The 18,177-nt window shown below is 34.6% G+C and overlaps 1 protein-coding gene across 4 annotated transcripts in view; it reads left to right on the top strand.

The window, feature by feature from the left end:
• Nucleotides 1-18,177, top strand: part of RABGAP1L (RAB GTPase activating protein 1 like) — a 686,895-nt gene that overhangs the window by 105,293 nt on the left and 563,425 nt on the right. For all 4 annotated transcript variants that reach the window (XM_030875419.3, XM_060296102.2, XM_060296106.2 and 1 more), the window contains exons 9-10: nucleotides 5,294-5,396; nucleotides 8,875-9,041. In XM_030875419.3, coding sequence (XP_030731279.1) covers nucleotides 5,294-5,396; nucleotides 8,875-9,041 — 270 coding nt within the window. The remainder of the gene's footprint in view (nucleotides 1-5,293; nucleotides 5,397-8,874; nucleotides 9,042-18,177) is intronic.

Genomic DNA, 18,177 nt, shown 5'->3' with positions numbered 1-18,177 from the left:
TTTAATTTGGAACCCCAAACTTAAAATTACTTATGAGGGAGAGATTTAGGAAAACTTTCATAAAAAAAGCATATGCAAGTGGGAAACAAATAAAAAGATAATGTAATGAAAATATCCATCTATTCATCTCTTTGGCTTCTTAGGAATGTGTCTCTTCTTTGAGCCAAAATAACAAATACATGATTATAACAGGCACAATGTTATAAGTGAATATGGTGCCTTTCATTTTTTTTAATGCAATATTATTAATTTGAGTACCGTGATGGATGCTTTTGTTTTCTTTAAAGCGTTTCCCTTTCTGAATTTTTCCTTCTTGATTACCTTTCATTAGCAAAGTATATTTACTTTAGGAGTGGTACTTATTTAAGGAATGCCCTTGAAGGTTAATATGTATTTAAGAGTTGGTATTTGATGTAAAAATAGCAAGCCATCTTAACTTTTAAACAGAAATACCTGCTAATATTGCAGTTAATGAAAACATTTACTTTGTGGTTTAGAAATGTTATAGGAAATAGTTATCTTAGTATAAGTATAAAGTTTTTTACTTAACTGAGATTTTTTTAGGTAGCACTACATGTTTTCTTCCTTTCAGCTGTATTTTGCAAATGTCAGTTAAATACCACAAATTATATCAACTTTTTCTTTGAGTTATTTCATGGTAACATCACATGGATTTTCTACTGGTAGTGGAATGGTTTATTCAGCCTTTTTGAGGACCTAATTTTGTGCCAGGTATTGTGTGAAGTGCTGGTGTTATAGACATGGTAAAACAGTTCTTACCATCTGTGGGTTCATAATCTTGTGATGGAAATAGATCTTTTAAGTATGTAATGACAGCAGTGGGTTAAGTGCTCTCATAGAGTTGGTACAATGAGCCACAGAAATACAGAGGAAGCACTGCATGGGTAGGTAAGGTAAGGACAACCAGTTACTTTAAATGTGAAAATGAATTAGGTATTGGTTCATCTCTGTTCCCTCGCTCTTTACAGCATATCAGTTATGCAAGTGGTTTTACTTAAGGCAGGACATAGCATTTTGGAGCCCTGAAAATTCCGTGAGGAGGTAGTTTCAGGGACATTAAATACTTATAAGCTCCTAGATCCTAATTAGAATGATTTTTCAGAGTTTAAAAGATTAAGGTGAATCACTGGCAAAGATTTTTCTATGAAACCTAAGTTTAGATTATAGAGTTACAGACCTGGCATGAACTTCTGAACCCCTTAGTCTTAGTGTCTTGCTTGTGGTGCAGCCCTCCACCTTTAAGAGTCCATATTGATATCAAAGGACTTGTCAGCACTGAAGCTCCTGGAAAGAGCGGTGGGCTTACCTGTGCCACAAATAGTTGGTCAAGTTGGAGGGTTTATATGTACAATTATGAGCAGTTGTGATTTGTTACTACCAGTGCTATTAATCTTCATGCTATCTTTAATACACAGTTATTGAGCTTTAGCTACATTACATCTAATAAAAAGGAACTTGTTACCTTATAATGAAGACTATGGGACAGTTCTGGTTATTACAGCTTATACCTTTGTAATCACCTGAAATCATATTCCTTGTAACTTTGCCTAATTAGTCTTAGTTCTGCCCTCTAGAGCCAGATGTTAATACTTTTTCTTCTATGACATCCAAATATGTATACACTTTGAAAACAAATTTCACCTTGCACTTTATTCTGACAAACTTTAAAAGTGTTTAATTATATTTAATTTCAGAATTTGTGAGACTTTTCTATTTGACTTGAATAATTTTTAAGCAATGCTGACTTTCTTCCCTGAATGCTAAATAAGCCAGATGAACTGAGACTTTTCTATAAATTTATAAATTTTGTTTAATATAAAATCTACATGAAAGAGAAAGTTATACTTATAAATGAAATATATTTTTTAGTCAAATAGCCAAATTACTTATATATATATTATACATAGTCTGTAAATAAAATCATATATAAATAAAATTAGTTAGGTTTTTTTGTGGGGACAGATAACAGACTCTCAATTTTCTCCCAGTAGTGAGTGAGAATAGTTTGGTGAAGATACTTGTAGTAGGAATAAGGAAATGAGAATTTTTGATTCATAGCCATTGATACCTAGGAAAAGCCTAACAGGAATGTACCAAAAAGCTGAAAACTAGGTAGAGTCAGATTTCATGGAACTGGAGCACAACTTAAAGTCCTATACAGCAGAAACTAACACAACATTGTAAAGCAATTATACTCCAGTAAAGATGTTAAAAAAGAAAAATCAAGTCACAGAAGACTAAAAACAATGTAATACCATTTTTAGAAAAACTCAGAAGCAGGTAAAATAAAATTATATTAAAAAAAAAAAAGTCCTAGAGACGCCACAGAAAGTTTGTGGATCTTCACAATTAACTATTTATTGACATTAGGCTAGTAGCTGGACTCACAGAAATAAAATTTACACTGTAATCCAATATACTTGTAATCTTTATGTGTAAAAAAAACTAAAGTAAAATTTTTATGAAACAGTTCTTAACCCTTACATGTGTGATGAAATCTGCAATTTTTTTCCTCTACTTGACTAAAATGTCTGGTCACAATCCACTAAATTGATTTTATGATCCACAAATGGCTCACAAACTGCTGTTTGGAAATCATTAGCCTGTCAGCTCCATAAAGTCAGGACCATTTTGTTTTGTTTTCCTTGCTGGATACTCACAGGTATAGAGCATGACTCACAGTAGGCTCATATTTGTTTAATGAATGGATGGATTAGCATGAACTTACATTTTTTATTTTTTTGTGTTATCTCCTCCTTCTGATGCCATCTGTGTGCTTTACCCTGCTGTCTGCCTACTTGACCTCATAGCTTCAGCTTACTCATAACTTGACAGTAGTTCACTCATGGCTTAGTATGAATTAGCATGATTCTTCAGCTTATGTTTCCATTGCAAAGTGTCATATTCTCATTATATTTCCCAGTTTATTTTCTTAAGAAGAGGGCATCTGGTGGTTCCAGCCTGGCCTAGTTTGGGCAGATGCTTTTGTCGTCCAGGTGTCCTTTACCTGATGTCCCTGATCTTGTCAGCCTTCCTGGGGGAGCCAGGGCATGCAGAGGAGTCAGGAAAGAAGTCTAGAGCAAAGATTGTGACAGTATCTTCATAAGGGGATGGGAGCAAGCCAGGCTATGTAATAGAAATGTCTAGTTCAATATCAAAAATGACTTGATAAAGAGAAACTTCTATAGAGGGCTTTTGATGTGTAAGACAGTATTATTGTGGTTGTATGTTGTGAGGACTAAAAAGAAATAAAAATATGCTTAATTTGGTTAGGCTGTTTTGGTTACAAGAAACAAAGATTCACTTAGAGCACCTTAAAGGCAAAAGAGGTTATTGATCTTCATGAAATTGTACCTAAACCTGCAAAGTGGTCTCTATCTGGTCTCTTCCTGTCTGCCTCTCCTGCCATGGGCTTACTCTTTCTGTGAGACTCTTTATTGCTGCCCCTGTTCTCTCAACCTCTGGTGCTGCGCCCCCCTTTCTGTCTTTCTGCACCTTCTCCTCTCTCCCTCTCCCTGCCTCCCTTCTTTCCTTCTCTTCCCTCTTTCTCCCTCTCCTCCCCTTCTCCCTCCTTGCCCTTTTCTCTCCCTCCCTGCCTCTTCTCTGCCCTTCTCTTTCCTCCCCTTCAACTTGCCTCCTTTGTATCTGCCTTTGTTTTTTGACTACAGGATTAATTATTTTTAAGGATTTTTTCGGTGTTTGTTTTCTCCATTTCTCTCTTACCACTTAGCAGTTTCCTAGTACTCTGCTGTTCTTTATATATTTTTCCCTACATTAAATTCTGTTATAACTTTGTTTTGTATGTGGCCTGACATCACCTGACTTCTTATCAAAACCTTTCAGCCCCACTGCTAACTGCCCACTTTCCTTGGTATTTGTTAATTGAAAGAAAGAATTTGACTGGTCTAGCTCATTTTTTTGGACTCAAGCATAGCACGAGCTCTTGTCCAGAAATGGACTGGACTTTTTTGGGTCAGGTGCTCATTCTTGTTCTGAACGTCTAATTAGACAGTAGAGAGAGAGGATAGGCACATGGAAGGGAGTGAGGGAGAGAGAGAAAGATATGAATATATAAATGTGTTGGAGGTACTGAGTGGGTTTCTTTTACATGGCCCTGAGTATATTTCACCTCTGGAATTCAGGGTCCCTGCACTTAAGCTATACAATCTGATTAGTGAAATATCACGAGTACACTAGAAAAATGTACATAGTAATTGCCAAATGACTATAATAATTTCATAGGGATTCAGAGAAGCATCTGTGTGGGGGAAATATTGAAAAAAAAGTTTTTTCTCTTTTATTTTTAGTCTGACCCTTTTCACACTCTCCATTTATAATATAAGGAAATCGGTACAGAAAATTGAAAGTATTGTGGATAATTCTCTTTTGCACGTGCACATATTTGTATGCGTGTGCTGTTCTCCCACGGGACAACCTCTAAGCTCCCCCACACTACACACACACACACACACACACACACACACACACACAGACACAAACTACGTGTTGCCTTGCTTTCAAGGCCACATATAGTTGTGGAGTTGCTGCTTTAGCGAGAGTCAAGAGCTGGCTTGGTAAAAGTCTTAAGGAGTGGAGGAAATGAAGAGGAAGAGGAGAAGGAGAGAACAGAAGGAGGATAAGTATGAGGGTAGAGGGAGATAGTTAATTACCTTGAGTGCTGATTACAAACAGTATTAGTCTCCTAATATTGATTTATGATTATTAGAAAGTGTACCTATATCTGGCATATAGGCAATAAAAGTATTAACTTTAAAGGTATTCATTGTGATAAAGTACATTAATATTTTAAGAATATATTAAAAATTAGAACATTAGAAGAAAAATCCTAACCTATTTTCCTGTGATTAGCTATTAATTCAGTTTAACTATCTTCAGTGAGATCCGTAATACAGTTTTAATAGAAACTTCCTATATCCTGTATGTGTAGGTATGTGAGATTTTGACAACCAGCCTAAGATAAAGTTAAATATAACTTCATACCAGTATTATGTTTTTGTGAGTCAGCATGTAAGGGCATACCTCCTTTTATCCAAGAGTATGTGTCTCTAAATAGAAACTCTGGAGAAAGCTGTAGGAGAATTTAATATTTAAAGAAATGCTTCTGTGGGATGAAAAAAATTTACAAAGAAAATAAGTCCCCTGTTTGTGAATTCAAATTTTAATAAATTGGATTGCTTAAAGTAAGATATAATTTAAAATGATGATTTTTTTATGTATATATTCTCAGTGATTCCTGTTTGAACTTTTATAGGAATCCATGGGAAAGAGCTATGATGGGAGAGCTTATGTTATCACCGGCATGTGGAACCCCAATGCACCAATATTTCTGGCACTTAATGAAGAAACCCCAAAAGGTGAATTTTCTTAAAAAATTCCTTATTATTTACTTTAAAATTTACATTATGGACAATTTTGTTTTGCCATGTTTAAAAAAATTCTGGTGCTCATTTTAAATGGAATTATTCTTGTTTTCATGCTTTATACATCTATGGGGAAAACCTCCACTATTCAAAAGAAAGCCCCTTGATGATATGTGGATTAATTTTATTACATTATGTTAAGAAAGTATTTGGGCTTTGTGTTTCATATGTCATTATAGAGTTGTTTTATTTAAGGGCGAAATGATGGAAGAATATGAAAGAACTGATGAAGCAAATTCTGGAATTTTTGCATCTCTGATAACTATATTTTAACTTTTTTTCTCTATATTACAGATTACTTATATCTTTCCATTTACTATTATTCATTCCAGTCTTTTGACCTTCGGGAACTTAGTAATGTATATTTAGGATTTCATTTGTGGCAAATACTTTTTTCCAAGTTGTTTACCTTTTCATTTTGTTTAATATGTTAGTGTTGAACAGAATTTATAGATGGTAAGTAGGCTCATTTGTCATTTTTCCCATTGTATTTATTTTTATTCCTACTTTATCCAGATATCGGTTAATTGCCCATGTGGTTTTTTTTTTTCCTCTCCACCATCTGCCTTTAAACTAAAATTTAGTTTTATCTCATGAGTTACAATCTTCTACTAAATGCTTTACTATGATTCAACTAATAATTTATATTGAGAAAATAATGGATCAGCTTGTTTGATCTTTAGTTTTATATTATTTACTTTATACCCACAATAGACTTTTGCTTAAAGACGGGAGCATTAGTGAATACTGATATGGAAATATAATATATTAATGAAGAACATTAAATGATAATTATTTTTGAATTTCCTTAATAAAAGTATTTACCAGTTCCATAAATTGCATGCATTTGATCATACATCAAGCTATTTCAAACTGAGGGCTAAAAGAGAGAAAAATAATGATGATTATGTAAAATTTAGCTTTTCATATATTAGGAATAAATAATTTTTACACCACAGTTTGTTATTTCTGGATACAGGCTTGTGAATACCAGTCTGTAAACTTCTTCCTTATAATCATTCAGAAAATCAACGTGAAAATGGAAAAAATAAGCCAGTTGATAATTTTGAAGTAAAATATAGAAATTTCAAATAATAACTTATAAAAGCACTTTTTACCTGTTCTTAATGTAACACATAGTTCAGTTTCATTTTGTATTTTAATACCTATTTGGTCCTCAATTAAAAATAATATATTTCAGGGACTTCCCTGGTGGTCCAGTGATTAAGGCTCCTCCTTCCAATGCAGGGGTTGCAGGTTCGATCCCTGGTTGGGGAACTAAGATCCCACATGTCATGCAGTGTGGCCCCAAAATAATAATAATAGTAAAAAAATAAAAAAGAATTATGTATTTTAAAAAATACATATTTTAAAATTTATTTGTTCAATGAAAAGAAACTATATAGTACTATGTTGCAATAATATTCTAATGCAAAAGATAATGTGTTTTAAATTTAAAATCATTTCATATGCCACACAAAAATGTTGACCTAATTTCTTACATTTTTAAATGGTGTTCTTGAAATTATAAATTACTCAGAGGAGTCATGAATCAAAACTACAAAAGTTGAAGCCCTGAGAGATGAAATGTCTTGGATCTTTTCACTGCGTCAAGTTGTATATTGTATTCTGCGTTTTGTTATTTTCTCTAACCCCTCTACTTTATTCCCCTGAGACTTTATAAGGTCCTTAGGTCAAGTACAATGTCTAGAGAATCCTAATTCCTCTTGAATTGGCAGATAGAATGCTTGTATTTAGTACAAATGTAATACATTTTTTGTTGAGTTTAATGATATTAATAGGAGTGTAGTTGATGAGTATAAATGTTGTATAATGGTTAAAAAGACAGTATTGAAGGTTTCTTCTAATGGTGGGCTTGGTTATTTGAACTTTCCTTTAACTGAGAACTGAAAATGGTAGACAATATAAAATTTTAAAATATTTTAAAAACAATGAAGAGGGGTTTCCCTGGTGGCGCAGTGGTTGAGAGTCTGCCTGCCGATGCAGGGGACACGGGTTCGTGCCCCGGTCCAGGAGGATCCCACATGTCGCGGAGCGGCTGGGCGCGTGAGCCATGGCTGCTGAGCCTGCGCGTCCGGAGCCTGTGCTCCGCAACGGGAGAGACCGCAACAGTGAGAGGCCCGCATACCACACCAAAAAAAAAAAATAAATAATAATAATGAAGAAGTGACAAAATGATATGGAATAAACAAACCAGAGTTTCAAAAATCCCAGTGAATTTCAAGCAGGGTAAATAGAATAAAATGAAATCCATATTTCAACCTATCATAGCGAAACTGAAGAAAAGGAATAGACACTGGTCTAGAAAGTCTAGATTCAAATTAGAGGAAGTCTATGGTGAAGAAAACATTTTAAATAGTAACTGAAATTTTGACTAATAACAGTATACTGTTGTCTAAAAGCACTTGCCAGGACTCTGATATATATTTTATGTATATAAAATATATATACATACTATAAATATGTAGTGTGTATATATACTCTCTCTATATAGAGTATATATGTGTATGTGTACTCTGTATGTTATATATATAGAGAGTATATATAGTGTATTTTATATGTTATATATAGAGTATATATATATGAAAATTACACATTAGAGCTTCGGTCAATGATTTTCCTGATGGTTAATATGTATTATGGACAATGAGGGTACTGACAAATCTCTGGGGACTTCCCTTAAAGCATACAACATTGAAATATTAATAACATTTTCCCAAACAAATTTAACATAATGAAGGTTGAGCATCTCTTCTGATTTGACAGTCCTTCCCATGCAACTCATCAAACAGACCTAATAATTTCTAGTATCTCTTTTCATAAAATGAAAGGGCAGATCTTTGTGATTTTCCAGGTTTTTTTTTTAAACCTGAAAGATAGTGTAAAAGACATTCTGAAATTTCTATTTTATTTATTTTTTTATATTAAGGGCCTGATTTTGAGAAGGAGAAATTAAAGTTGTCACAGGAGATTTGGACATTTGATTAAGGTGGGATCAGGAGTGTTGAGAAACATACTTGGGAAACTTGGTTACCTATTTAAGTGACAATAAAACATTTAAAATTAAACATAGCAGGTAACAGGAGTATAAAGAACCTTAATCCAGGCTTCCCTGGTGGCGCAGTGGTTGAGAGTCTGCCTGCCGATGCAGGGGACACGGGTTCGTGTCCTGGTCTGGGAAGATCCCACATGCCGTGGAGCGGCTAGACCCGTGAGCCATGGCCGCGGAGCCTGCGCGTCCGGAGCCTGTGCTCTGCAACGGGAGAGGCCACTACAGTGAGAGGCCCACATACCGCAAAAAAAAAAAAAAAAAAAAGAACCTTAATCCTTTAACTTTGTTTTCTTAAATAATAATAAAGCTGGCATAAAACACAGAAAATTTCTACTGCAGATAAACGAGTGTACATGACCGTGGCGGTGGATATGGTAGTCACGGAGGTGGTGGAGCCTGTCCGCTTTCTCCTGGAGACAGTAGTACGCGTGTACCCTGCAAACGAGCGATTTTGGTATTTCAGCAGAAAGACTTTCACCGAGACTTTCTTCATGAGGTTGAAACAGGTAAGACCTTAATTTCTTCTCACATAATACATTTTTTCCACCATTTTTTCTTTAATGCCAACATAATTTCTTAAATAACAATAAAAAGCAATAGAATTCCTCAGATAATCAAATATTTAGAGTCAACTAACAGAGTATTTGAAAAATCCATATGTAGGTAATGTCAGTTGAAAAAAAACAACTAGTAATAATTATGTAGACATTTGTTTTAGAAATGTGTGTAATGTGTACCTGTAAAGTATCAACATACTTAATAGAAATAACGAATCTATATCTAAAACAACTTTTCTTCCTTTTATATACAATTACATAAAACCAAAAAGAAAGGGCACAGAAACATCATATCTTTATAAATAATAGTAAAAACATTATGAAGTAATACATGACTAATTGTTATAGTTATTTCTACCTATATAATATTATGTGAAGGTGTTGTTTGACTTATTAGTAAGGTTATAAAATTATTTTAATATTAAATGAACAAAATTAGGGTTTCTGTGAAGTTCTTAAATTAGGCAGTATTAATAGGTAAAACATACTTTTTGTTATGTAATGAAGGAAGACGGTAACAGTGAAAAATAATTTGAATTCTAGTAGTGTCCATTTTATGAAATCAGAGTAAAATATTCTATTTGAGTGATGTAAATCCTTTTCATCCTGTTTAGTGCTCCCTCTCTCCCAAGTTTAAAAAATGCTTGTTGCTTCGTATACTATAATATGCAAAATGTAATGTGGTAAAAGCAAGCATCAGTTCAGTGAACAAATATAGAAGCCACTTAACCATTTTCATATTAAAAAAAACTTGTCATTGCTCAGTTAGGCTTCATATATTAGATGCTTTGAAATTGTTGTGGTTTTCATCTTGCATAAAATTATTAGAGCTGTGGTTTGACACAGCTTTTATTACTGTGTAGACTGTTTTTTTCTTTCAGTTTTTGTAGCATATTTTGATGAATATAATATGAACAATATTTAAAATTTTAGTGTACTGAGCATATTTTCATGTTTTATTCTGAGATATTTTTCTCCCTTCCTTCTTTCTTTCTTTTCTTTTCTTTTTTTTTTTTTGTAGCTTAATTGTTAATGACTGTCAAAGAATTCGTTTGTCATTTTGAGCCAAAGGATTATTCAGAGTTGCATAAGAGTGAATAAAGGAGCTGTATACAAAGTGGTTGTTATCATTCTAGTGACAGTTAATAAATTATTATGCTGTGAATTTTTCTTCCTTGAGACTTGATAAAAAGTTAGCTTCCCCCCTCCCGCCCTGCCCCCCAAAATTAGCTTCATATATATATTATATATATATATATTTTTATATATATATATATAATATATATATGGCAAGATAAACAAGAGTACTGGAATTTATATATTTATATAAATTTCAAGAATATATATATTAGAGTGGATTTTTATTATTAAATGTTATTTTCATATTTTTAAAACTACTGATGTTGAGTGACTGAGTGGTAAGTACCATGAGTTAAGAATTTCTTAGTACTAAAACATTAAAAATACTTTTTGAGGCCATTTCATGTGAAATAAAAAGATTAAATTAGATTCACTTGTAATATTCAGCTCCAATAAATGTGAGACTGATTTAAATGAATAAGAATCAGATAAGAACATGGTTTCTAACTTTAGTGGTATAATTTAATCTCTTTAGTAGATATTGTGTTAGTCTGTTTATTATTATTTTTATTTCTTCTTGAGTCATTTTTGGTGATTTGTGTCTTTCAAGGAATCTTCAGTTTAATCAAGGATATTTAATTTATTGCTTAAAATATTACCTTTTTATTTTTAATGTTTTTAGGATCTGTAGGATCTGCTTTTATTTCTGATATTGGTAATTTATATATTCTCTCTTGTTTTTTGTTTTATCAGCCTAGCTAGAGGTCTATTAATTTTACTGATTTTATTCCCCCCCAGAGAAACAGATTTTGGGTTTTTGGGTTCATTGATTTCCCTATTGTTTTCTGTTTTATCTTCTGTTTGATTCCTTTTGCTTTCTTTTTTATTTCCTTTTTTTTTTCTGCTTTGGATTTAACTTGTTTTTCTAGTTTCTTCATATGAAGATTATATCACTGATTTTTTAAAAACATTTTTTCCTAATATCTTTTAATTTTTAAGGTTATAACTTTCCCTCTAACTTCTCAGAGTTGTTAAAAGAAAACTCTGTTTCCTTTACTACTATTCATACCACTTCATTTCTGACACCAGATGGGTGAGTGTTTTTCCTATAGCAATTAATTCTCCAATTGGACACCAATTGGATGGCCCACAATACAATTATGACCTGGAGTAGGCACAGACCCCACAGGTTAAGGGCTCAGTTCCACAAGACTGTGCCCCTCCTCCTTACTTCAGACACCAGTTACAGGTCCAGGTTGTCACCTGTGTTTCTGACCAACCAGCTATAACTTGGAGGTTCCCACAACTTCCTCCTCAGGTTTGATAATTTGCTAGAATGACTCACAGACTCAGGAAAACAGTTTACTTAGTAGATTACCAGTTTATTATAAAAGGATACAGCTCTACAACAGCCAGCTAGAAGAGATGCACAGGGCAAGGTATGGGGGAAGGTGTATGGAGTTTCCATGCCCTTTACAGGCTCGCCACCCTCTCAGTACCTCCATGTGTTCGCCAACCCAGAAGTTCTCTGAACACCTAAGTTAGGGTTTTTTATGGATGCTTCATTCTGTAGGCACAATTGAGTAAATCACTGGCTATTAGTGATTAACTCAAGTACCAGCTCCTTTCCCTTCCCTGGAGGTTGGGGGAGTGGGGCTGAAAGTTCCAGCCTTCTATCATGTGATTGATTCCTTTAGCATCCATCTCCCCCCCCACCGGCCCCCCCCATACCCTCAGGGGCTTTCCAAAAGTCACCTCTAACAAAATTCAAGTGTGGTTGAAAGAAACTCATTAGGAATAACAAAAGATGCTCCTTTTACCTTTATTGCTCTGGAACTATTTCAGAAATGGGATAAAAACCAAATACTACAACAAAAGATGTTTCTTTCACCTTTATTGCTATGGCACTGTTTCAGGAGCCAGGATGAATACCAAAATATATATTTCTTATTATATCACAGTATCACAGTTGTCATGATGAATAAATATGAATTCATGTAAGACCCTTTAGGACAGTGCTTGTCACCGGGTACATGTTCAGTAAATGTTAGCTATTATTGTTTTTATTAATGTTAATTAATACTTGTTTGTCTTCTATCTAGTTTCTATTCTTTTTGGGCAGAATCCTTTGTTTCTTAAGCCTTGAATAAATGAACCAATAAATGAATAACTAACTCTGGTAGTAAGGTCAGGATTTTGGAGTGTGGTAAGGCAGAGGAGGGCATTTTAGTCAGAGACAAGAGTTGAGTCAGGTCATAGAACTCTGATGTAACATGATACGTTCAAGATCTGTAGGAAATTAGATATTGCCGAAGCATCAGTGGGCATGGTGGGTAATTATTCCGAATAGGTAGGTCATTACCATGCTTAGTCCTTTATCCTCAGGTTGGGAGAATTTTAAACTGTGAATGACACTATATTTATAATTGGGAAAGGTCACTCTGACCGTAGTGAAAAAGATATATTGCTATTGGAGGCAAATAAATATGAAGTAAGAAGGCTATTGTGGCCAAGATGAGAAATGATGGCGTGAAGAAAGGCCATGGCAGTGGGGATAGTAGAAAAGATGAATTTGAGAGGCCTTAGGGAAGTAAGAATCAAGATCTGGTGTTTGATGTGACGTGAGGTTGAGGGAAAACAAGGGGTCTAGGATTACTTTCAGGTGACTGGGTGGTTGTTGATCCTTTTGATTGAGGTGTTACAGAGTCCAAGCTTTCTCCGCTCGCTGCAGTGAATCGGGGACGAGGTGTTGAGGCAAGGAATACGACTTTATTCAGAAAGCCGGCAGATGGAGAAGATGCCAGGCTAGTGTCTCTGATAAACCATCTTATCGGGGTTTGGATGCCAGCTTCTTTTATAGCACAGAGAGGGGGAGGAGATGAGTAAGTAAAGTCAAAAGGCCATAAGTTTTGCAAATACCCTGTGGAATGGCCAGCCTCCATGAGGGGATGTGTTAATTTCTTCTTCTTTCTTGAGACATCCACAGGTGGGTGGGGTGAGGTTGTCTCCCTTTGAACTGAACAGAGGCACTTTAGTTTAACATTCAGGCAGAGGGGCAGGGTTCCCTGAGGCAGGCCATTATGTATGATTATAATAACAAAAGCAACAAAAAGCAAAGGTTAAAGTCAAAGAAACCGATCGAACCTGGAGTCCCATTTAGCTTTTCCCTGTTACAGAAATAGACTTTCAAGGAGAAATGTTTCGAGACTCATGAGGAAAGCTAGTGGAGTTTCAGTTATGCTGAATTTCACATTTCTGTGGAACTTTTAGGTTTAGTAAGCAGTTAGATATTTGTATCCTAAGCTTGGGAAATAAAGATTTTAAAAGTGGTTAAAGCTTGAGAATTGTGACTAGGAGTAGGTGGCCAAGTGTTGAGTGGGGAGACATTGAAGATTGGTATAGGAAGAGGATTGAGCCAAGTGAATGTAGAAGGATAAGCGCAGATCTAGGGGTGAAATCACAAGAGCACGAGGCCAGGAATGGCGAGGGAGGAAATTGTTTCCTGCAGGAGAGAATGCCTTAAGCATCAGGTACTTCAGGAAGGTTAGCTAAGGATTTGATTGGTAAATAAGAGACAAAGATCTTAGACTGTAAAACTTGGACAATTTCAGAGGAGTAGTGGGGCGGAAGTTAGACTGCAGTTGATTGAGGCTTGAATGGGAGACAAAATGTCATAATTCACCTCTGCAACTGGGAACAAAAGAGAAGCTGGGTACAAATCCAAAGTATTAGGGTACACTTTATTTTATATACAACTTTTATATACAAAGTTAGAATTTTAGAAAATTCAGTCTCTCCTTCTATTTTTCCTGGGTTTGGAAGTCAAACCCTCTGCTAGTGATTTGGCTGAATGAATACCCATCAAAATATGGAGTCAAGTGCTGAAAACCTTTTGTTGCCAACATTTAGAGGAATGGCATAGCAGATATTTTGAAAGTGAACTAATTTCTTTCTTCAGAAATAGTATAGTTAAGAAAGTATGTACAAACTGGCAACTAGTAGATAAAAAAGTTCTGGAGGTCTAATGCACAGCTTAGTGATTGTAGTCAGCAGTCTAGTGTGCCCTTTTTCCACGGGTTTCTCAAGGGTTGATTCAGTCAACCATTAATCAGTCTGTGGATCAGTCCATGGATCAGTTCCTGGTTGGTTGAATCTGTGGATGCAGAACCTGCAGATACATAGGGCCAACTGTACTATGTCATTTTATATAAGGGACACAAGCATCCATAGATTTTTGTGTCCATGGAGGAGTCCTGAATCCAATCTTTCCATAGATACCAAGGAATGACGGTACTGTATTATAAATTTTAAAGTTGCTAATAGACTAGATCATAATTGTTCTCACCACAAAAAAGAAATGATAATGACGTGACATGATAGAGGTGTTAGCTAATGCTACAGTGGTAATCGTATTGCAGTATATAAATGTATCAACACGTTGTATACTTTACACGTGTTACTTTAACATTATACAATGTTATATGTCAGTTATATCTCAATAAAAAAGAAATTATGCATCACTTGATATTTTCTTTTTTAAAAAAATTTATTAATTCATGGGAGGACTTTCAAAACAGCTGAAAGCAAAATTAGAATTTTGGAAGGTTCTGCTCCTTCAAATTTTATGTGCTTATTATTATTCTGTCATTTCAAAGTGATTTTTAAAATGACAGTTTTGAAGTACCCCAAAATGAATTCATATTGAAGATACTCATAACTTTAAACTATAGTGACATCACCTGTTGCTACACTAATAAATTGCCTAAGAAGTAATTTGATGAATTATTATTTCTTCCTTTTCCTATTACTGAAAATAAATGCTGTGAGTCCCATCATAAGATGTTTATTGGCAGGATTCTTTGATAGGAAAGTTATAACCTTTGTAGTAGTGTTTTTGTTTTGTTTTATAATTTTTAAAATCATAGAATAATTTTATATTTTTCTGGTTTTATTTTGCCTAAAGAACGATAAGACATTTAGGTGTTACCGCTTACTTTCAGATTTGCTTTGTATTGTACTATAGGGTGTATCTTACAATGAGACTACATCAAAGGAAATAAAATTGAATAAAGCAGTATTTCATTCTGGGTACTGAAATGAGAATAGGTCAGTTATTATAGGCCTTCATTGAAAACTTGAGGAGTTATTAGTTGATTGAAAAGGATTTATTGTGAAAAATTAGTATTTAAAGATTTGAAATTGTAAGCCAGAAAGGAGAGAATCCTTATGTACATAAACTCTTTTGCAATGCATTTAAAAAGTAATATGCAGTTGTTAAGAAAAGCAAGATGGCAAGCACAGTGACTTGGGATCCTTTCATTAAGTATTAGCTTTCCTTTCCCTTGTCTTTCATTTGTGGAGTTTAAGAAATTACACGTTACTACATTACCAAGGCCACATTACCAAGTGGCCTATTAGTGAGGAATAAATGATCCTCGTTATCTAAAGACTTTTAGTGTGTTGAAGATTTAATAAATAAAACAAAAGGCTTATCACCTGGAGAAAAATATGACAAGGAAGAGCTACTTGGGTATGATGGGGAAGTAGCAACCTAATTGATATTTAATAATGAAATTTTGCTTATTTCATAGTCAGATATACTTACTTTAGGTCCAGATAATATTCTTGTACTTAAGACTATGGTGTTACTCTTAAAATACTACTTGTTTGAAATTTTGAAATGAAATTATTTTCTATGGACAGAGGTACCTGCTTTTGTTCACAGTAATGGTGTGCAACATTTTTAGCTGTGTTGTTCTTCATAAAAGTATTTTCTACTTTTTGCTTGTGCCAAAATGTAGTAAAAATTGATAACAGCAGTTATGTTAGGCATAAAAGAGTAGAAGCATATGGAGATGGGAGCTTGGAAAATGCAGCACTTAACTTCATTGAACTCAGTGATCTTTTATTTTATAAATTAGGCATTTATGAATACTATAGAGTTTCAAGAAAAATAGGAGCAGATTTAGCTGCTTAGATGAAGTTAGTGTAAAATAGAGTTCATTTGTCAAGGGGGTCAGCCGAGTCAGCAGCATTGAAAACATGTAGGGGGTGGTTCTTGAATTCTTGCTTAATTTGGGGATGTGTGATAAACTACAAAGAACAATTTGAGGCAATTATAGAGAAAAAACAGTGTTATGAAAAAAGAAATGCTTATATAATATTCATTTTAAAGATACTCTTAAGAAATGTTGTTTACATTAGATTAGTTTAGGAAATCCAGAACATTTTGAGGCCAGCACAACATGTTTTAGTGTAGATTGACATTTCTTCAGATACAAAGCACATGTTGTAGAATTAGTAGGGTTTAAATAATTTAAATAATTTCTATTAGCATATCTGATTATCATGATGAACAAATTTTCTGAAAAAAATGTGTTGCTGCTTATTATGGAGATTTTTAAACTCTAATAATAATAACAAATTAAGTTATGTTTAGTTATTGGAGCATCTGACCTAAAAAGACATAGTGAAATTTACATTTGATTGAGAAGGACTCACCTATTCCAGTGTAGATACATAGTGTATGTGGGTTAATAGTATTCCTGAATTTTTTTTCATGTCTAAAATTCTATGCCATTTGAATTAGTGAATTATAAAAAGTTTTTAGCACAAATAATTCCATGACTGTTGTAGTCAAGTTAATTCAAAGTTAATTTATAATATCTATTGTAGTGGCACAGCAAAGATAAGATATTTAAAATACAACCTTATCCCCAAAGGAACTTTGTGTCACCTCCTATTAATAAGGAAATATATAAAAATTACCATTTTACTAGGAGGGCTATGATAAATACTAGGTGAAAATAATGTACAGAATGCTGTGGGGTTTAGAAAAAGGAGGGACAATAGTAGTAGAATGACACAAAGTTATGGTTAAAAGGAGTTCCTTTGAGGGTATATGTGAGTCATTTTCTGTGATCACAGCAGAGAGGGAATATTGTAGGGGTGGAAAAAATTTCCCTTCTTCCCTTTTAGATTCTTTGGCTTGTCTAATATTTAAATAAATATAAGACAGATTAATAGGAGGAAAATTTAATTATGTACATATGGGAGCACCATAAAGATATGAAGACACAAAAGGTTGCTGGTAATTGAAACTTACATACCATCCTGAGCCAAAGAAAGGGGAGGGATCTATGGATACAAAGGAGAGGAAGGCCATTCACAGGAAGCGAGAGGAGATGTTTGGAAAACAAAGGTTGCCCTGCTGTACAGGTAAGTTTCTTAGGTAAGAAGCTATCTCTGGTAATAGCTCTCTTCCTTTGCTCTGTAAATTTAGGCAAGTGAGGGAGAGGTAAAAGAGCTTTCCTGAATCTGCTAGGTTTTGATTGTCTTTAGCTCAAAATAGTAATCCTTATGCTTGTCACTGAACTCATGTTTGGCTGCCCGCCGGCTCGAAAGCCAAGCTCGAAAGCCAATACTCGCTCGAAAGCCAATACTCGTTTAGAAAGGAAAGATTGCTTTATTCAGGAGGCCGGCAACCTGGGGAGAAGGCAGACTCATGTCCAAGAACCAACTCCTAAGATTCTGCTTGACCATGAAAGTTTTTTAAATGGAGAAAGGGGAAGTTAATCACATTTAATCATTTGGGGAGGGGATCAGAGTCTGTATTATCTTCCACTGTGTCCAGACTTTCTTCTGATTGGTTGGTGGTGAGGTAACAGGGTGGTGTTCCAGGAATCTGGTGCTCTACCTGGGTGGGGGGCCATAGTTCCTGCTGAAGAACTCAAAGATATGTTGTTAATGTATATTCCTTGAGGAGGAACCACGTCTCTGTCCCATGCTGCACTGTTGTTTCTTGACTGTTCCTCATTTGTTTCTGCATTCCCATGCTTCCCTAATTAGTAACTGTTTGAGTCTTCCCTTTGGTACTCCGGGAAGATCTGGGAGGCTGAATGAAGCTTATTTCCTACAAACAAGAAATGGGGAACACGGAAAGGATTTGTACCCTGGAGCAGCGGTCCCCAACCTTTTTGTCACCCAGGACTGGTTTCGTGGAAGA

Source organism: Globicephala melas, chromosome 1, assembly GCF_963455315.2.
Source record: "Globicephala melas chromosome 1, mGloMel1.2, whole genome shotgun sequence".
In the NCBI taxonomy this organism is placed as follows: domain Eukaryota; kingdom Metazoa; phylum Chordata; class Mammalia; order Artiodactyla; family Delphinidae; genus Globicephala; species Globicephala melas.
Note: the sequence above shows the minus strand (reverse complement) of the source record. Positions and strands in the feature narration are given on the sequence as shown.